Genomic DNA, 22,159 nt, shown 5'->3' on the forward strand with positions numbered 1-22,159 from the left:
GATTTTGTCTTATGAGTCTGAAGAATAAGAAAATGGCAAATAAAATACATTCAAGGTAAGGTGAGAAAATTATTATTCAGCTGGTTTAGTTTAGCATTTGGGTCTTCTTATTGTATTACACAATTCTACCAGAATATGATATCTCTGATAGATGTAACAGACCCTTCCCATAATTACATATCTATGAATATTCAAAAATATTGCCTATATGACTTTATTTCTGGTGTTTCCACATGCTTTACAAATTGAATGTGCAGCCAAAGAGTTATGTGAAAATGAAGATATTGAGAGATCACGAGAATGATCAGTCTGTTGTGTGCTTTGGGCCAGACCATTCCATGCTATTGCTATACCGTCCAGCGACTGGGGTCAACACCACCAGGCCATTGCTAAGGGCCTGAGCCCTCACTAAGGAAGCACCACCAAATCTGATTTGGCCACGGAGGCCTGGTGGTCCTCTCAGCACGGGCTCCCGCATGACTGTGGGTGGCTCCTTTCATTTTAACCCCCTCCCCCAGTGTCTCTGGGGCTCCAATATAGCATCGCTTGCTGGCTGGACCAGCTTTTTCTGTTGCTGGGTCTGCAGGTTATCAAGGCAAGAGGGGCACCTGTGCAGTGCCAAGTGCCCCACTAAACCTGGCACTGATCCTGGCTTGTAGTCTCTGGAAAGCTTGAATGTAATGCAGGCCACTCAAACAAATGAGTTCTTCTGTATTTGAAGGGTTTTAATAAATATAATACAATGTCACCTATTTGCTAATGAGCACTTATACCTAGTATTCACAGTGTGCAACGGGCTCAGCAAATGGAGCCTCACCTAATTTATTCACTAATTCATCTGCAAACTTTTAGTGCAAATGTGACAAATCTGCACTGCTCATTTCACAATTAGCATCATTTCTCACCAGAACATGCTGCCCTGTCACCATCCTCATATTCAGGCCTGGGCAGACATCATGATCCAGTACTCCAAACCATGGTTTGGAAGTTTGGGAAGGTACCAAGTGTTCTTGCACTTTCTCTTCCCCCTCTCACCTCCATTGATGCACACTGAGCCACTCCATTATCAGGTTTCCACTAACCATAGTTTGTTGTGATGTCCAAAGATGGCAAACTAAGGGTAATACTTGCCTGCAAACTATGCCTTGAGACCATAGGCTTGCAAATCATCGTTTGGAGTTAGTCCTGGTTATTGCTAATCACAGTTTGCCCAAGTCAATAATTATGGCAAACCATGGTTAGAAGAAATAAGGAAAGGGAGTGGGAACCGCCACAAGAAAATGCAAGAGAGAGACAGCTACTGCAAGCGCATGATGTTATGTCACCTTTCTGATTTTTCAAACTGTAGTCTGGAGGATCATCTTAACCAGACCAAAGTTTCCTCAATGACACTAAAATTCCTAGAAAAGGGTTCCAAAGAAGGATCTACCATGTAGAGGAATCTGCCCTAAGACAATCAGTGAGTTGACAGAGGGAAATAGACTCAGAACACAATAGGTGTATGATGCTACAAGTTCAGTATTCATAATATTCTGCACTTGGTCTAGTAAGAGCCTGTCCTCCCTGCAGTCTCATTGCATATAGTAAATAGGTTCTTTTCCTGTTTCGAATTCCATATATGCTTGGCTGTGCATTTGCAATGTTACAAAAAGTTGGAACATCTCACTTGCGATGAAACAGTCTCCAAATGGTTTAGGTTAGCAGCAGAATATTAACATCAAGTAAAACCCTTGGAACACACAAACTCAGAATCAGAACAGACTAACCAGCCATCTTCTCAAACTCTGTTACCAAAGAACTTCCTCTCTTCCAGCAAGTTCATCTCTTTCTCCTCAGACATAAAATAGCAGACATACACCTACAAAGAAAGCATTGTGACTCACTAATCAGTCCCTTTGTGCATCTGAGCATCAAATGACACTCAGTGTTCACTTTTGAGACTCTTCTAAGGCAGTCCCTTTTGATACCTGGACCAGCAAACAGGACAATATTTATGCATATGGTTATTTCCTAGCCATGGCTCACATAGGTTAGTACCCGTGGTACTTTCAATACATGCGCTTCACAGAGTTGCTGGAGAATGCTTTCAGTTAAGCAAATGATTCTAGAATGAAAGGAAGCACTCTCCATTTGGTTACAACTGGAAATGCAACACACTGAACCACCCGCTGCCCCACACCACATCCTTCCGGTCACAGAGATTTCCTCCTCTGCTCAACAATCCATCCTCCTGGGTTCACATCCATTTGTAGCATCTTCATCACCCACTTGTCTTTTCGGGCCCCGTCAATGAATTCATCCAGAGAAAGCTGCCCTAAAGAATCAATGCAAGAGAGATGTTTATCAAAGATGAAAGGGAACAAAGGAAGCATGCCCTCAAAGCTCTACCTATTCTGTACATCTGCATGCCAGCACTTGGGTCACTGCACCTCTTTGCCACCATGTGCTATCAGAGACTCTCCTGCCACCTACAACCTGCCATTTTCGTTGTGGAGAGAGAAGGGAATGGGTATCCTCATGCTAGTGGGTCCCAAATGGTGCTTCTGCACTTATTCATTGTAGGAAAACAAGTTATCAGAATGTTCCAATATAGTCGCTTCAGATTCTTACCAACCAGGACTATGAGTGTTGAGAGCATTTAAGTCAGCCAGAATCTCCTTAAGAGAGTTTTCACTTTCAGGCACATTATTTGCTGAGTTCCCCCCACCCCGCCCTTCGTGCTCTTCAAACATTTTCAAGGGAGTCGTGAAGTGCCTGAGCAAGTCTAAAAGGGGAAAGCCAAGAGTAGGTGCTCAGGTGCAAATCAAACATTCAGATTTGGCTCAGCACCAGCAATGATTGGATATGATGGTCCACAGAAAATCTGAGTAAAGGCTCAAAAATGTAGAAGCTTTTATGTAGACCAAGGGTGGTGGGACCTGTTGCACTTTGGATATTGTTGGACTCCCAGCTCCAACAATCAGAAGAAGATCAGTCTCAGCCAGCAGGGTCAAGGGGCAGAGATGATAGGAGTTGTAGTCAAGCCATGTCTGGAGGACTACAGGAGCCCAACCCTGATCTAGGGAATCATAGAATCGTGGAACTGTAGAGTTGGAAGGGACCATGAGGGTCTTCTAGTCCAGCCCCTGGAATGTAGGAATATTTTGCCCAACATGAGACTTGAACACACAATCCTGAGATTAAAAGCCTCATGCTCAACCAAATGAGCCACCCAACGCCCTTACATTTTAAATGAGTTGACACGGGCTGTACTAAAATGCATACAATGCTCCTTCCTGTGAGTTTTGGTGTAACCATTAATCATTGGAATGGCATAAGTATTACAGATCCAGACACAAATATCACCCAAGGTGAAAATTTCTTACCATCTCCATTCTCATCCACTAACTGAAATATCCTGTCCACAACTTCTTCTGGAGTGAGACGAGGTGCCCCTTGCTCTTCATCAGGCTGGCATACTTGCTTAAGCCTGTAAATAGACTGGAAGACAGAAAAACAACCATGGTTTTTAAAAACAAACAAACACTTGCTGGTAAGAGAAGACCAGAAAAGAAAGCAACTTAAGTTTCCGAGACAGAGATGCAGAAAAATCTAATGAATATTTTGCTCACATTTGTAATCTGGGGAAATAATCTGTGCATGTCAGGATCTGAGACATCAGAAAATGGCACAGCAAGAGACAGCATGTCAGATGGGGTGGACATACACCTCCACCTCCTCAATTTCCTTTAGGTAAGTTTTGTTCATGGTCACTGAGTCAGAACCATCTTGAGGATTAGTACGTAAAGTCTCCCTGTCTGCTTTGCTGGGACTTCAGTGCAGTGTACCTTGCTTTCTCCTGTTGGTTGCACAAGGAAACATGCACCTGGGATGTTCTGAACAGAAAAAACAGCTAGGAGGTGCTATTTGTAGCAGGAAGGGAGTGGGCAGCGAGAGAGGTTAAGGATTTACCCCTTCTCTGTCCATAGTTGCCCTTCCCAAAATGACTTTTCCAGATTGTGTTTTTGTTTTTTTTTAACAAGACCACCAGGCTATTATGAGATGCAATCACATGTAATGTATACCATTTGACCCATGCTGGTCTAAATTATGATCTAAACAAAATGCATTGCAATGCTGTTCCTGAGCTCCTTTATTCAGTGCACTGGGGAGGAAACAAACCAAAGGCTTGCTTGCCATTATGTGCAAACCAATGCTCATGATTTGTTTTTCTCCCAAACAGCTACTTTGGAAAGCTATGGTTTGTTTTAGGCTTACCATCATGGTTTGTTAAGAGAGAAATGAACTATGAGTGCTGGTTCACACATAACAGCAAGCCAGCCTCTGTTTTTCTTCTTTCCCAGACACAAAAGAAAGGAGCAGAGAGGAGAAGCATGTTGCTCATTCACATTAAACCACAACTTAATTTAAACAGTACAGTACTTTAATGTGGTGTGCAGATTGGTCTTTGAAAACATGACAAGTTGATGGAGCTGTTGTGTGATTAAGGACTAAGCTCAATGGCCTTTGATCACTTCCAACTCTGTAATCACCGATCCTCCTCTAAACCGCATATTCTCTTTTTGAACACTACTTTTTCTTAGTCCTGTGCTTAGGATAGCAGTTCCATTCAAATGTAAGTGAAAATATAACTTCTGTATAAAATAGAAATCGAATGTGTCATATGACAAAGAGGTTGATAAAGATAGTGAGGAGCTTGGGGAACAAGACCTAAGAGGAAAAGTTGAAGGGGTTAGGTATGTTTAGCCCATGAAAGAGATGATTAAGAGGCTTTATTTATGATGATTGTCATCAAATATTTGAAGGGCTATTGCACAGATGATAGAGCAAATTTGTACTCTCTTGCTCCAGAGAGTACGAGTAGGTTCAAATTTAAATAAGGTATTTAGACTAAACATCATATGTTGTTCAAAAGTGGGACAAACTGCCTTAGAAAGTGCTGGGCTCTTCTTTGTTAGTGGTTTTTAAAGCCAAGGTTGGGTGGCCACTTATCAGGGGAGTTGGAGTAGTGGTTTTCCTGCCTTGGCAGGTGTTGGGAATACATTTGAAGTTCCTTCAAACTTCATGATTCTACATTCTGATGGATTTGTGGGATTATTTGTGTGTGTGTTTTTGCAGTTTTGGGGATTCTGAGTCATGGCCTCTCTTTCCCCTTCAGGCTTAAGAATTAGAATTCTCTTCTCCCCTCCTTGATTTTCTTTACATCTTTCAACAAGGACGAGGCATCTCACCAGACTGTGGATTAGCCAGGGCATGACCCAGCTATGGCCAATTCTCTGCGGACCTTAAAACTGGGACTGTGAATCTGCCTAAAGCAGACCTCTTTGTTGGCACAGGTCATTGGCTGCTTATCTTCCTGATGCTTATGACTCACCAAAGGAATTATGGCTTTGTTTTACTTGAAGCAATTAACTACTGGATGCAGTTGGTCTTGGATACAGGAAAGAAAGAATGGCTAGTGCAGGGGTCTGCAACCTTTAAGACAAAGAGAGCCACTTGGACCCAGTGGCGTAGCGTGGGGGGTGCAGGGGGGCCGGCCGCACCGGGCGCAACATCTGGGGGTTATGGTTAGGGGGCGCAAATCCACGGGTTAGGGGGCGCAAATTACTTGCCTTGCCCCGGGTGCTGACAACCCACGCTATGCCACTGCTTGGACCGTTTCCGAAGAAAAAAAAACTGGGAGCCGCAAAACTCGTCATTATTAAAATAACTTTTTTGTCACTTTTTTATTATTTCTTTGTTTGACCCCTCAGAATTACTCCTCCTCATAGAAATAAACGTTAAATTAACAAGTTACCTTTTTTTTGTGTGTGTGTTCTTCACTCCCCTTCAAAACAGTGACCAGCGTACATGCCCCCTTTCAATGCAGTGACCAGCGTACATGCCCCTTACAATGTATCGGGCAGGCGGGCGGGCGGGAAGGTGACGTCGGGACGGTGCGTGACTAACGCACACACCGCCCCCATGCGATGTCACAGCCAGTACAGCGCCCGCCACAGTGGGGATTGTCGGGGCGCACAATGCGCCTCCTCCCCTCGCTAGTATCCGCCCCGGAGCCGCGGCAAAGGTGTAAAAGAGCCACATGCGGCTCCGGAGCCGCGGGTTGCAGACCCCTGGGCTAGTGTGATAAGTGCAATGGCTTAGTCCTGATTTCTCTCTCTATAATCCTTATTCTTATGTAATGCTAGCTGAAGCAAGAAATTTTTCCAATAAATTTCCGATCATTCCTTTACACTGTTTGCTCTTGGTTATGTACAGCATGCCGTGTGTGTAAAAAGAGCTCCTCAGATCACATAGCATTGTTTTTCTTTTCTGGTATATATTACCCAAAAAAACAAAAAACAAAAAACAACCTAGCTGCATTTTCTCCATTTGGATTGACACTGTTCTAATCTCCAGGGACCTTTACTTGTCCATTGTGAATATGAGAGTGCTGGATCACTTAAATGTACAAATTACTATTGGAACGGCATCTAAAAGATGAAGAAGTCAAATCAGTAATGATACATTGGGCTAAAGATATAGGACATAATATACCAATAGATGATTGGGGGAGGTTATGGAGAGAGCGAATAAATTTTACTGCCTGCAGTGCATTAAAAGAAAATATAATGAAAATGATGTATAGGTGGTACGTAACACCAGTGAAACTAGCTAAAATGTATAAAACAAAAAATAAATGTTGGAAATGTAAAGAAAAAAAGGGCACATTTTACCACATGTGGTGGGAATGCAAAAAAGAGAAAGACTTCTGGGAAATGATGTATAATGAAAGCAAAAAAATGTTGAAATATACATTTCCCAAAAAAACAGAAGCTCTTTTACTGGGTATGGTAGGTACAGAAATTCATAAAAATGATTTTTTAAAACTGTTTTTATATGCAGCAAGAATACTATTAGCCCAAAGATGGAAGCAAGAAGAAATGCCAACAAAAGAAGAGTGGCAAATAAAATTGATGGACAACGTCGAGCTGGGAAGACTTACAGGGAAAATTTGAAACCAGCGGGACCAGACTTGCCTAAAGGACTGGAAGAAATTTATATTGTATTTGAATTGTAGGATTGCAAGAAGTTTTGTAAGGAGAGCTATTCAAATTATTGTGAGAAGTATTAATATTAGTTGACATACCGTAGATTCCGGCGTATAAGACGACTTTTTAACCCCGGAAAAGAGGTTAAAAAGTCGGGGGTCGTCTTATACGCTGGGTATGGGTGGCGGGTGGCGGGTTCCGCACCGGGAGAAAGACTAGGCTTATAAGACAAACCCCCAAATTGCAGCTGCCAATTTTGGGGGGGGGGGTCGTCTAATACGCCCAGTCGCCTAATACGCCGGAATCTACGGTATGATTGGATTTAAAACAATAAGCATAGTAATAAAATGCACAATTAGAAAGGAATTCAGAAAACCATCAGAAGGGGTTGATGGAAACCCTAGGCTATGATAGCCAAGGATTTGTTATGTAGTGTTGGAGATGTTGTGTTGAAAAATTGTGTAAAACTTAATAAAAATTGTATTTAAAAAAGAGAGAGAGAAAGTGCTGGATCAGGCCAATGGCCCATCTAGTCCAGCATCCTGTTCTCACCATGGTCAACCAGATGCCTATGGGAAGCCCACAAGCAGGATCAGAGCACAACAGCACTCTTCCCACTTGTGAATAGAAACCCATAACCATCTCCTGTACTCTGTTCCTTCAGACTGTCTGGAATCCACTGCTATCTCTCAAGATTGTGTTGCCACCTTGTTCGAATACAGTGGTACCTTGGTTTGCAACTGCTTTGGATTACAACCATTTTGGATTACAACCCATATTTTTTTTTATTACAACCAATTTTGGGGGGGAGGCCCCATTGGTGAAAGCGCGCTTTGGGTTACAACCTGTTTTGGTTTACAATTGGACCTCCGGAATGGATTATGGTTGTAAACCAAGGTACCACTGTACTTTCATCATGATCAGAAGCATTACAGGAAAGCCACTGCATCACACCCAACTTGTCAGTCTTTGATAATTTAGAAGAAGCTGGATCCTTTCCTTGATACTGAAGCCCATTCCTTGTCACTACCCTTTCTGACCATGCACATAAAGTTAAGAAAGCATGACGTGTGCATATTAACATGACAGGCAAAAAAGTTAAGATTTTTACTTTTTACTGTCAATAACATCATTTGGGAAACCTCAGTGAAAGTGAACAGAGCAGAGCAAAGGCACCATTTTAAAAAAATCAGATTTCAAAATCCCAGTCCATTTCCAGGTCCAGGTCCAGTTAAAGTGCCAGTTTTAACCTTAAAGCCCTAGATGGGGTTGTCCAAAAGACCACATTCTCCCATGTGCATCTTCCCAAAAGCTTAACATTTTCATTGGAGGCTTTGCTCCTCCAGTGAGGGCCTTTTCAGTTGTGGCACCCTAGCTCTATAGTCTTTCCAGGGAGCCTTTCTGGCACCATCTTTGTGGCGTTTGGGGCACAAGAGGAAGATCGTTCTGTTCACCCAGGTATTTAAAATAATCTTTGTAGCCTGGATCAGGCTGAAATTCATACCCTGGGTGCTCCTACTGCAGCTTAATGGTGTGAGGGGGTCATTGCGGCATCTGCAGTCCTGATGCTCCCATGATGGGAGGAGGCAGACAAATTGTTTTGGATGATTGTATGATGGCTCTCTTTGGGAGTCCTCTGGGCAGCTGCTGCTGTCGCCCCTGATCTCTAAGCTTCCCTCCACCTCTGCTCCAAAGAGAGGCCTGTGAAGAGGATACCCCCAGCCTTAGTGGTCCAATGAAGAATAGCCAAAAGTGACCATGAGGCCAGCAGCTTACCTTGGGAGGCAGCAGTGGGCACTCAATTCCCAGGCAGGCCTTGCACACAGCAAGCACAAGAAAGGCCAAAGCAGCGCTTATCTGCCCTGCCTCCCAACAGCAAGGGCTGGTGGACTGGCTGGCTGGGCTCCCTTGCCTGCTTGCTTGTTTACTCTGAGGCCACCTCAGCTTCTGGTAACCAGCACCCCCTGGTCAGCCTGAGAGGCACCATTCGCTTGCAGAGCTTGTAGCCAGGGCTGCTGCAACAAACAGCTGTGCAAGCCTTTGGGAGGCAGAGACATGAGAGGGGATCAAAGGAGGGAGGGAAAGAAAGAGGGGCAGAGGCCAGTGTTGCCCGCGACACCACTGACCATCCTTCAAGGCACCCCAGGGTGCCATGGCACACTGGTTGAAAACCACTGCTGTAGGCAAAGACTGGCAGAATCAGGATACCACCCCCACCCCCCGCCAGCTAAATGGGCTTTGGATTATGGTGCCCATTTTTCAATCTGTGTTTTAACTTTGAGAGTATTTCTTTATATGTACCTTTTGTTTTTATGATTTCACGCCCTAGGTTGCATTTAAATTATTTTGTTTTATGTATTGTAAAAAAAAAAAACTTATACAAATGCTACAAATAAATGAAACAATTCAAGAGGGAAGGTGAGCGATCAACATCATAGGTCTCACACTCACAGCAGCAGATCTAGTGTCATGACAGTGCCGGACACTAGGTTTCGCATATCTCTATGGATGGCTGAAATGTCCCATTTTTGAGAAACCCTGCAGCAGTTCTTCAAGCAGGACTGGGTTTATAGAAGCCTCCAAACTCAAGTTATGAAATCAGACAGAGTGTCTGGCAGCAAATACTAAATTTTTACTCACCTCAACTATTTCTAAGAGCTCAGGTTTGTCTATGCAGCCGTTGCCATCCTTATCATATATTTTGAACGTCCACCTCAGTTTGTGTTCCAACTTCCCTCGTAAAACAAGATTCAGAGCAGCCACATATTCTAGGAAATCAATGGTGTTGTCCTGTGGATTAAAAAACATGGAGGGGTTAATTTGGAAAGAGTGAAGCAAAATGTAGAGTGAACTTGTCAAAAAGATCTTAAACTAATGGAAATGGAGTTAGAATGATGGCTGCATGCCATAATTTCAATTCCCTGATGAAATCTAAACGTAGTCATATGATATTTACTCATGTGCTATCTACTTTTGTTTTCTCCTATAACCTTTGGCTGACGTAATTACTCAATGTAATCTTAAAATCTCTTAGATTATCATTACCGACCAGTTGTGCCTTACGTCAGGTTTCTATATTTCCAAAAGGAATCCATTCTTCACTTAGTGCTTTGTCCCAGGAAGCATTTGTGCACCTTGAATCCTAATCACAAGAAGTCTTTGTGGTAAAGTCCTTCCTGAGGCCAGATCCCATCTCCATTTCTGGAGGCAGCAGCTGCCCAACATTTTGTAGCAAAAATACAGCTTATGTTATCAAGCGCACTACGTTGTGCAGATTCCTGTTATCAAATGAAGTTATCAAGTACACTTCTTCATGCTTGGTACCATGTGTCTGCATGCACACACGTTTATCCACACACCAGGTCTTATTATTGTGTCTAGCATATGTTATCTTCTGACTTGTTTTCAGTCTTAGGATAGAGGGAGAAAGCTGGAACCCTTCACTATTTTAAATGCAGGCTGTAGCAGTAGGCTTTATTTGGATTATTTGTAAAGGTCTCCGAGAGAGCGCTTATGTGGTCACCACCCCTGGAGTAACGTAAAAAATCATTCACATTTGAATCAGGGTGTCTTCTCACTTTTTGTATGTGTGCTATATTCCAAATGATCAGCATGGCTACAAATACTTTGTCAGCTATTTATAAATATTGCCTTCCTACTGTGTGGGACGCAGGTGGCGCTGTGGGTTAAAGCCTCAGCGCCTAGGGCTTGCCGATCGAAAGGTCGGCGGTTCGAATCCCTGCGGTGGGGTGCGCTCCCGCTGCTCGGTCCCAGCGCCTGCCAACCTAGCAGTTCGAAAGCACCTCCGGGTGCAAGTAGATAAGTAGGGACCGCTTACCAGCGGGAAGGTAAACGGCGTTTCCGTGTGCGGCTCTGGCTCGCCAGAGCAGCGATGTCACGCTGGCCACGTGACCCGGAAGTGTCTCCGGACAGCGCTGGCCCCTGGCCTCTTAAGTGAGATGGGCGCACAACCCCAGAGTCTGTCAAGACTGGCCCGTACGGGCAGGGGTACCTTTACCTTTTACCTTTACTGTGTTTCCTACTGAGAAGAGAAGACTCCATGGAAAAGACCCTGGTGTTGGGAAAGATTGAGGGCACAAGGAGCAGGGGATGACAGAGGATGAGATGGTTGGACAGTGTTCTCGAAGCTACCAGCATGAGTTTGACCAAACTGCGGGAGACAGCGGAAGACAGGAGTGCCTGGCATGCTCTGGTCCATGGGGTCATGAAGAGTTGGACACAACTAAACCACTAAACAACAACACTGTGTTTCACTCTCACAAGCTTCATTCTTGCCTAATGTTTTTTTTTGTTTGTTTTTTGTTAAAGACTATATATTGTTTGAAAACTTTCTTTAAAAGGGGGCGGGGGACCTTTGGAATTGAAAGAGTAGTTTCTACTCTTCCCAGTGATCCTGTGATACAACCTATTTCAGGATAATCTAGTCTAAAGAGTTCCTTGGGTGTGGCAGTAACCCTGCAATGGGTGATCCAATGTCTAAGTATTTAAGTTTTAGATTCTAACAAGGATAATTTGAAGATCTTTTAAAATTGATTCTTATCACAAAACTCAGCTAATAAAAAGTGACTTTAATTACATTTGAATTTTGAAAATAGTTGAAGATTAGACCTTTAATCACAGAACACAGCAGACACTAGTGGTTTCTGTGGAAGTGTGCAATGATTCCAAATGGTGCAATCATCTTTTGTATATTTGAAACAACAGACGTTGACTTGGGCTATGTGCAAACTATACCTTAAAAGCACATTTGAGCACATTCTTTCCGTTTAAAGAATTCTGGGCACTACAGTTTTCGCTCACAGAGTGAAAATTCCTAGCAACCCTTAACAAACTACGATGCTCAGATTTCTTTGAGCGAGGGTGCTTTAGATGTGCTTTGGATGTGCTTTAAAAGTATAGTGTGTGGTACACAACCTTAGCATTTCTATACCATATTATCACTGGCATTCTGTCCTCCTTGCTCCTGTGTGGCCGTGCTGAGGTCATGTTTCCATTGTTTATCTAATCCTATATGAAGCGTATAATCCCTGCTTACTCTTTTGACTTTCTTTTCCTTACTTGGCATATCTTCTTGACTTTTGACCCTGCACTATTGACACCTAGTTTCCTTGATCTATATAAACCTGATTTGACTTCACTATCTTGATCCTCTTCTGGTGCTGATACACAACTTTGCTTCCCATGTCTGACTTTCTGGCTCCTATTTTGATGTCAGTTTCCACATCCCTCTCCCTACACAGAGTACCAAACACCTGACACCATATTCTATATTGACAAGCACATGAACTGCCTGCATGGATTAGTTGACCTGAATGGCTACATGAATGGAGAGTTATTCTCAAGAATCTTCTCCAACAAAGGTTCCATTCAGACAGAAACTGAATTGGTTAATTCAGATGGCAACTGTGTCATACATGCCGAGTGTCCCAGAAAAAAGGGGCACCCTATTTTTTAAAGCAAGACTGTGGCGGCCATTTTGAATGCTGCTCTCTCTTGCACTCTTGCCCTGAAAAAGCACTTTTTTCAGGGCAGGATTGCAAAGCATGTCACGTGACTCACCTGGGAGCATGTCGCAGAAGACGCGTGTCCTGGTTTTTGAAATGAAAAAGTTGGATGGCGTGCTGTGTTTTAGAAACACTTCATACCATTATTTGTTTGTATTAACATGTTAGATAGAAATCACCGATTGCATATGCTATATTAAAAATCACAGGTTCTGCCATTGGAGGACACTATGTAAATACAGTGGTACCTCTGGTTACGAATTTAATTCGTTCTGGAGGTCCGTTCTTAAGCTGAAATCGTTCTTATCCTGAGGCGCGCTTTCTTTAATGGGGACTCCCACAGCACACGTGCCTCTGGCGCGTGATTTCTGTCCACATCCTGGGGCAAAGTTTGCAACCAGAAGCAGCTACTTCTGGGTTAGTGGAGCTTGTAACCTGAAGTGTTCGTAACCAGAGGTACCATTGTACAGAATATAGCACCTTTTTCTTTGATTTTAAAGGAGCACTGGAAGTTTGAAAACAAATGTATTTTTGCTTATTCTAAATCTTAATTGGCCCTCTGCTTGTCAGCTTCAAATGTAGCCTACATTTTTGTTTGTCTTAATCCGGCCCCTAGCATTGGGAAAATATTGTAGAACGAATGATGAATCAAAATGAATCCATCACCAATGCACTATTATTTTGTCAAGGATATGTTGCAGAATACACCTGTAATAAAACTCCTAAAGGTAGGAGGTGCCTACAATCTCTATGTCTGGCTTTCCTGTTCTTGTCCTGCATACCATTTAACTATACTGAACAGGAACAATGGACAGTATCCTCTTTCTCAAAGCCAGTCTTTGGCATCCTGACTGAAGGAAAGAAGAGAGCAAGATTCATTACTGACAGAATCAGGCTTTGTGAGATAAGGATTAGAATAAGTAGGGTAGGCAGTGTAGCTGCTGTAGCACCCTCCATAACTAGTCTTCAGACTGTTTTCGGTTTTAGTTTTTCATTACATCCACTCAGCTCTCTGTATAGCACAATCTTTATTTAAATTTGTTTATGGTCAAATCTGATTGAAGCCAACTTCCCTCAAGAAGAAAAGTTATAGAAGCTTGCTTTTCCAGTTCTTAAGCGTTGTAGGAGTTTGCTCTTCCAGTTTTTTAATTGTGAGCCATGCAGTGATAGGTCTGCTATAGCTTCAATTAGCTGGGCTTGATCTTCCTGCCATTAAGATATATGTGAACTGACCTCAGGGCTGAACATATACTTATGCTAGGTAGACCATGATGTCCTGTCAATCATACAATGTTCTCAAAACTGGAGCATACACCTAAGACAGTTGGGATTTTGCCAACCCCCAGAGCTTCCATTTACCGTATTTTTTGCACCATAACACTCACTTTTTTCCTCCTAGAAAGTAAGGGGAAATGTCTGTGCGTGTTATGGAGGGAATGCCTACGGGTGGCGGGGGGGATCTGCTGCAGTCGTGAGCAGAGGATCCATGGTTCCCCTTCCTTCCCTCCTCCGTGGCTTGCTTTGAAACAGCAAAGCGGGAGAAGAGCCGCTGAGTGGGGAGGAGAGAGGGACAGAGAGCCTGCTTCTTTAAAGGAGCAAAGCGGGAGATGAGAGGAGCCGCTTACACGAGTGTAAGTGGCTCCTGTCCGGTTGGCTCCTTTAAAGCAACCAGGCTCTCTGTCCCTCTCTCCTCCCCACTCAGCTCGCTACATAGCAGCAAAGTTTTTCAGCTTGCTAAGCCGGGGATGAGCGGGGAGGAGGTAGAAAAGCAGAGCCTGCTTGATTTAAAGGAGCAAAGTGGGAGAGGAGCCTTCTCCTCTTTTACCCCTCTTCTTCATTATTAACCGCATCCTTCTCCATACACCCCACTAACACCCTTAAGTGTCTTTACAAAGCTTAAAGTGATTGCCAGCCCAGTCTAATGGGTAAGGCTTAAGCTAGAGGGGTGCAAGCAATAAATTCCTCTGCAGTCCCCAAAGTGCATTTCATCATATTTCTTCACATAGAATACACTGCTTTCATTGCTGTCAGCTTTGAGCAGTGCATCTCTGTGCTCTCCTTGATTCCTATGGGAATTTTTCTGCCTCTGTTCCCCAAGCCAATGGCTCACGTCCGGCCCAGAGGCACTTAATACAAAAGACTGTATGGAAATTCTTGCACGGCAAGCCAGTTTGAGCTGATACCAACACTGAAACAATCAGATCAAATTCTACTACTCTTAAGAGTGGAGCACTTTTTCATAAGATCAGGCCATGCAAAAGCCTATACTCCCATTCATCTCTCTTTCTTGGGGTCTGTTCACTTTTTATATTTCAGGCACAAACCTCAAGCTGGTATGAAGGATGGCCTCCAACAATGCAGCTCTGCTGGCACAACAGATTTCTATGTGCACACAGAACTTGTGCTCGGGGGTCACTTGAGAATCTGTTTGACTACTGTGAGAACAGGATTCTAGACTAGATAGGCCATTGGCCTGATCCAGCCGGCTCTTCTTATTCTCTTAACTTCTTCTTCCTCTCCTCCAGCCCTTGTGCACCCTCGAAATCAGCTCTGGAGAACTGGGGGCCACTAAGGAGCAACTCCTGCAGCCAAGCTGGTGCCAAACATATTGCTCTGCTTTCCTTTGGAGCACATCAGCAAGGCCAAGAGGTGGGAGTCTTGTTGTCTGGACAGCTCGGGACCTCCACACACACTGCCGAGGCTTGTGCCTCAGGGAGGTCACTTTGGTGCTGCTAATGTAGCAAAAACAACGCAGGAGGCAGCAGTTACGAGTTATCAGTCTCTGCAGCCACAGCAGGTGCTGTGATTCTCCAGTGGTTTGACTTCAACTTGGAGGCACACTCCATTGTTTCCTGAGATGGGTGGATGCCAACAAGAACAATCTGCGCTATCCAACTGCATATGCATCTTTCTTTCCCCTCTGCTCTTACCCTTGCTGTGAATTAGTTAAAGCTTGCATTCAGTATATGCAGTTGTACAATGTCAATGTCAAACTAAAAAACACCCAACATACAAAATGCAAATCCTAGAATATTCTTCCTAAGGACATTTACCTCTCAACTGTGTTATCCATTTGTAGCCTGTTGCCCTGAATTGGTGCTTTCCTGCTGGAAATTTCCCTTGCCATCAAAGCACGTGATAATTATGTGTTGGAAGTAACAGGAGTTGGGTGGGGTCTCCCACTAAGTTATACTCAGCGAGTAGACCCATTAAAATTAATGAACATGGCTAAGTTAGACCTATTAATTTCAGCAAGTCTACCCTGAGTAGAACTTAGTTGATGACTACACCTCATTTTTAATTAATTGAGCTGGTTTTGTGATTAGTTTAATTCACTCCCACACTGCAACTCAGCCCATCTAAGTTGAAACTTCTCAGAACGTGTTGAGTCACAACTTGGATACAAGCTGCATCTTTCATATGTCCAGTTCAACACAATGCACTCCTTCTATGTCTATATAGTGGTACCTTGGTTTAAGAACAGCTTAGTCTACGAACAACTTAGATTAAGAACGCTGCAAACCCGGAAGTAGGTGTTTTGGTTTGTGAACTTTGCCTTGGAAGCAGAACATTTTCCACTTCATGTTGAGTGTGTTCCATTTGTCAATTGAGTCCCCCGCTGCTATGGGAAAGCACGCCTTGGTTTAAGACTGCTTTGGTTTTAAGAACAAATTTCCAGAATGGATTAAGTTTGTAAACCAAGGTACCACTGTATAGTGCTTCTCTTCCTGGAACAGGGAATATGAAGTTAAACTGATATGAATTACTATGACATTTACAAGAAGTGTGTAATATAGGTATGGAGGTTGGCTAAAAAATATATTCAATATTTGATCTGTACTTGAACAATAATAAAAATGTGGCATTCCAATGTTATTTACAGGAATTTCAACAACAAAATGATGTTCTGGCTACCGATTCGTTGTTAGTTACAAAGCGACTTGTCCTAGTGGTGCAGCAATAAAACCATTAGCAGATCTGCAAAGCTAAGTAGGGTCCAGTATGATTTCAAATTGGATTGGGGGGCTGCGTGTTGATATTTCTGCATTGCAGGGGGTTGGACTAGATGGCCCATGGGGTCCCTACTAACTCTACAATTCTATGATTTTATGATCTAAGGTCACTAAGTCAGCAGAGTTCCTTCCTCTCGCTGATATTTAGAACATAGTCAAGTGACATCTTATGTAACAATAGTCAGTGTGACCTTGCAGTGACTGCTATAAATCAGTGCACCAAAATCACTCTCCTACCACTGTACAGTGACAACAGGCTGTTTCATCAGAAAATCATTTTGCTACCCAGATAAATGATTATCATAAAAATTAAAGTTATATTAATGGCTACAGTTGAGAGAACCCCTTTAAATGTGTCCAGCTTTGTTTTTCTGAAGGTTGTTCACCGTTTATTGCCTTGAATCTGATGTACATTTCACAAGTCTGTAAAATGTAGGTTCCTAGAATTTGACAGATAAATCTAAGGTTCAAAGAACCCAATTTTGGGGTGGGGTTGGGCTGGAGGGAATATTGAACAAAATTAAATTTTATTAGTTAACTCTCTGGGAAGTTCTGGAAATTATTACCCACCTCCTGCAAGTTTGGCATATCGGTAACTCCTCTGAACAAATAACACTTAACAAATAAGGTCTAGTCCAAAGGAAAAATCCACATTTAAGGTGCTTCCAGAGTGTTGCAATTGTGGGGTGGGATGCAATCACATACCAGAAAATTCAGGTTGTGCAATTAAAGTTGATTTGGAGGTCTTGCGCAACATATCCACTTCCTAAAAAGATCCGGAAAGTGACCGGCAAATAAAATGGGGAGTGTGGAGTAACCCATGTGTGGTGCAATGAATGCTCAGAAAATATCCAACATTGTTTAACCTCCCTGAAAACAAATCCATAAGATGGTTCAATAAGTGGGTTGTCTGGAAGCTGCCTCAGAAAAGAATGGAAAGTGACTTTTCTTCTTTCAATATAAATCTAAATTAAATTAAATCAAAAGCTTTTTAAAACAGCAAATGCTGGAAAATAATGCTTACCCCATTCTTATCAAAAGCTCTGAACATGTTCTCCACGTATTCTGCTGCCTCCTGATTATCCTGTACTCCGAAGAATCGCTTGAATTCATGCATGAAAAGAGTCCCGCTTGGACATTCCACCACAAACTTCTTATACCATTCCTGCAGTTCAGCCACATCAATCTCAACTTGTTCCCCCTCCTCATTTGTTAAGCGTTGTCCCATGTTGTTTCACGAAATGGAAGTGGTGGGATTTTCCCCCTTCTCTTTCAGCTTGGTATTTTCTTTCTTGAATAGCTTTTTAAAAAACTTACGATGTGAGTTTTCTTTTTCTTGCTTTGGTGAATATTGCACGATTATGCCGGGCTGCTTCTCCTTATCATTTTTCCCTCTTCTTTTTACCCGTCTTCCATGCAGCGGCTACTCAGCCTTCCAGTGTCATTCTCATACAAGCGCAACTGGGAGTGGATCCCCTGAGTTAATCCAGCACAAGATAAGAAAGTATAAGAACATTAGGAGATTCCCCCATACACGTCACAGAGACCTTCAGAGGTCTCAGGTCAATGTCTCATTTAGAAGTGTTTCCCAAGTCAGGTCACTGGGGTCTCTGATGCCAGTCTAAAGACCTGAAAGCTCCCCTGTTAAGACTATTTATAACACTTTTCTGAATGATTCTGCATTTGGAACATATCAAAGCTATTGCAGCTGTTCTCAGTTGTCGTCACAAATACAGGTGAATGGGGTTGCTTCTCTTAAATCATATGAAACAACAACAAAGAAAAATTAAATGTAAATCACCATTATCTATACGTGGACCCAACATTTCTGTGGATGCAAATTTGGTGTGTATATCCTACTGTCTCTGGTCTATGAATCACGATGTAACTATGTACTTCTGAAAATCAATTGTCATTTTCAAATGTATGCAAATCCTTCTTCAAGTGTATGTAAGTAAACTAAATAAAAAAAACAGAAACATCTCGCATTCTTCTTACAAATGAGCATTTTGCTTTGAGCTCCTTAGTAGAACTTCAGGGCTAAAAGTATTATCATACCTGACAGCTCTTTGGATACAGAAATGACTCCCCTTTCCCATAAAATCACCTATATGCCTGAGCGAAACAAATCCTCGTCAAAGTAAAATCTGAATGGCTATATTTTATAGCAAACAAAAATCATATTATATTATTATATAAAATATTATAAGTACACATTTACTGTTTTATTTATTCAGTATTTTTCATGTCATCCTTCCTCCAAGGAGTATAGCCTCTATGGCCCTCCTAATTTATTCTGATAACAACCCTGTGAGGGACGTCAGGCTGAATTGTAATAGCTTGGCTGGCACTGTTTGCTTAGTGGCTGAACAAGGATTCAAACTCAGCTCTCTACAGTCCATGCCCAACCCATTTTCCAATACAGTGGTACCTCGCAAGACAAATGCCTCGTAAGACAAAAAACTCGCAAGACGAAAGAGTTTTTCGTTTTTTGAGTTGCTTTGCAAGACGAATTTCCTTATGGGCTTGCTTCGCAAGACGAAAACGTCTTGCAAGTTTGTTTCCTTTGTCTTGCAAGTTTGTTTCCTTTTTCTTAAAACCGTGCATTCAGGGGGTGCAGTTGAGACTTGACTTCGAGAAGCAACTCATAGCACGCGGTGTGGTAGCCTTTTTTGAGGTTTTTGAAGACTTTGGTGATTTTTGAAGCTTTTCCAAAATCCATGCTTCGCAAGACGAAAAAATCGCAAGACGAAAAAACTTGCAGAATGAATTAATTTCGTCTTGCGAGGTACCACTGTACACCATAGTGGCTCTAACAGTTGCTGTAAGGCCTTATCCACACATATCTTTCCTCCACTCTTTCCAGACATGGCCCACAACTTAAAGCTCTGTGTCTCCATTTTGAGGAGCTTTCCCCACAAAAACCTGCTCTCAAAAGCTCATGTGGAACAAACAACAATCCAAGGAAACCTCAAATTGGTGTTTGCTTCGATTCAGCTTTAAAGAGCGGGTTTTCACAGGGAAAGCTTGGGGCAAAAAGAAAAGCATTTGGGCACAGAGCGTTAAAGCCTGGACCTGTGTCTGAAAACATCAGGGCAAAAGGTAAGTGTGGATAAGCCACAAGTCTGTGCAATTCTCTGACAACATTATGCAGCATTTTGGATCTATTTGTTTGAGTGAAATACTTCTGCACAGCTTCTGCTCAGTTGTGTCTGCTCTGCTCCCAAATTCCTGGGGGTTTTGTCAAAAAGTTGGGGGCTGCAGGAAGCCACATCATAAAGACAATGATGACCAGGAACATGATTATTATTACTGTTATGAGTTTGTGGGTGGAGTAGGTTGAGATCCTTCTAACCCCTGGATCCAGCAAGCATTAAAATAAATGAGATTCACATATAAAATTGTAGATTTATCAAACACACCTTTTTATCATTAAGTTCATTATTACTGTTACAAAGTGCTTAAAGGTGTCGAGTGCTGTACAGATATTAAAAGAATCCTAATAATATGAACCTTAATACAGAGAAATTTCAGAAATGAAAACAAAAAATGTGCAGTTGAGTATTAGTTCAAAGGAAAGGACCCCTGTTTCTATAAATGACCCTTTAAAAAGAAAGCCATTGTTGCTTTGGGTTATCCAAGACCAAATCTATGTTGTTATGTTATCTGGAAACAAATGACCTGTGGCTATAAATGTACTTGATCTCTCCTGATAAGCAGGCAGGATTCCATTCTAAGAGGATTGGTACAGTGTTAATAGGAAACAATAGTCTCTGCTGTAATAATAATAAGGCACTGATGATTAAAAGGGGTCATCTACAGAGCAGGTCATTTTACATAAAAACAAGCTAATAAAAAACCCTCTACAATCAATCAATCAATCAATCAATCAATCAATCAATCATATCTACACAAATATCTGGCTAGTTAGATTACATCAGTATCAGGTAGCCGTGTTGGTCTGATGCAGTCAAACTAAGTTTCTTCTTGGTATAAGCTTTCGTGTGCATGTAAGTGGGTATCTTTGTAAGTGGGTATCTGAAGAAGTATGCAGGCACACGAAAGCTTATACCAAGAGCAAACTTAGTTGGTCTCAAAGGTGCTACTGGACAATTTTATTTATTTATTTTATATATTTCATCAGTATCAGGCATTTGCCTTTATAAATCATGTTAAACACAAACTGGAAAGGTGGGTGGTACAGATACTTTAAAATAAATAAATACTTAAACCAATTCTGCTCCTCCTGTTTTGTTCAGTTCTTTCTCCCTTCTCTACTCCTTCCTCCTTTGGGAGGAAAAGCGGGATAGAAATGTAAGAAGAAATAAATAAAAACCCAGCATATAAAGCTTGCTTGCTCGAGAATGTCCCTGGTGCTATCAGTGGAGAGCCTTCCTGTTCCCCAGTGCTGTGCTTCCTTCTCCCTTTTTAAACTACCTGCTCTGATTCACTTCATAGAGCCAACTCTGCCTTTTAAAGATCTGTGTCTGTGCAAATAATTCAAATGAGATGGGTCACACTCATGCCTTCATGACCTGCTCTCATGCAGATATGACCACAGCATTAATACACTAATGTAGTAATATTTGAATCTTCTCCACTGTTTTACTAGTAGTATAGCATTTGTTTAGTATTTTTATTATCTTTACAAAACGGTGCACTGTAATTATATCAAGACTTTGTAAGTGGATGGGATCAAAAATAGGAAGGGAGCGTACTGAGACCTGTTACTTTCTGCTGTTCTGTTGTCTGTGAAACTGCTGTGTTTTGAAATTTAGCTGCTAAGAATGTGCAACAGGATTCCACATGCCCAGATTCTTATCGCATCACTTTGTTTTGCACCTCTCGGATTCTACTTATTTCTTCCCAGGTAGGCAGAAGAGTGCTGCTGCATTCACTTTGAAAAATAAACCAGAAGGAATGAATTGCGTTTCCTGAATTGGGCAGCTGGTCTTTTTAAATACTTGTGTAGGCATTAGATTGAACATTCTTGCAGTTACTAGTTGGGATCCTTTATCCTGTGAACCTTTTTTCCTCCCTACAGCTTTGTAGAACAGTTTTGGATTATGATAATCCACTGAATTTGTTCCACTGTCATTTCAGCGCAGGAACTAGATGTAAAAAGAAGTCACCATCAGGACAGATGCACATATAACAAAACAAAAATGGGGGACTGGAATGTAAAATGTTTATCAATTCCTTGTAGTGGAGATTCTCCAATCCCGTGATTCAAGTAGCAGGAGTAATAGGAGCTGCAGAAGGAGAAGCTGTAGTAGAAGGAAGATTAGCTACAGGGAGTAGTGAGCCTTGTTCTTTAGCTTGCTTACCTTTTTGTGGCAGCCCTACAGAAGATGTTTTTGCTCAGAAAGCTCCTGCTAAGAGGCCTGTCACAGACCTGACTCCAACAGCCCTGCTTCACTGGACTTTTGTTCATTGGTTGCTGCTAGCAGGTTCTTTTGAGAAGCTTAGAAGCTGAGGACACCCCACTCAAGTCATAACTATTTCAGATATCTGAGGAATTATGTGGGAAGCAGCAAGAACGTCAGGGGGTGCATGTAGTACACTGTGCAGAAAGTGGTCTGTGAAGCCA

General features: G+C 42.3%; 1 protein-coding gene across 1 annotated transcript in view; it reads right to left on the reverse strand.

Annotated features, from left to right (window-relative positions):
- Positions 1 to 22,159, reverse strand: part of GUCA1B (guanylate cyclase activator 1B) — a 27,853-nt gene continuing 5,694 nt past the window's right edge. The window contains exons 2-5 of the mRNA XM_079980052.1: positions 17,594 to 18,045; positions 9,672 to 9,821; positions 3,366 to 3,480; positions 1 to 2,314 (exon numbers count right to left, since the gene is read on the reverse strand). Of these exons, the coding sequence (XP_079836178.1) occupies positions 2,193 to 2,314; positions 3,366 to 3,480; positions 9,672 to 9,821; positions 17,594 to 17,797 (591 nt within the window). The 5' untranslated portion in view covers positions 17,798 to 18,045 and the 3' untranslated portion in view covers positions 1 to 2,192. The remainder of the gene's footprint in view (positions 2,315 to 3,365; positions 3,481 to 9,671; positions 9,822 to 17,593; positions 18,046 to 22,159) is intronic.

Source organism: Podarcis cretensis (assembly GCF_951804945.1).
Source record: "Podarcis cretensis genome assembly, chromosome: 6".
Taxonomy (NCBI): Eukaryota; Metazoa; Chordata; class Lepidosauria; order Squamata; family Lacertidae; genus Podarcis; species Podarcis cretensis.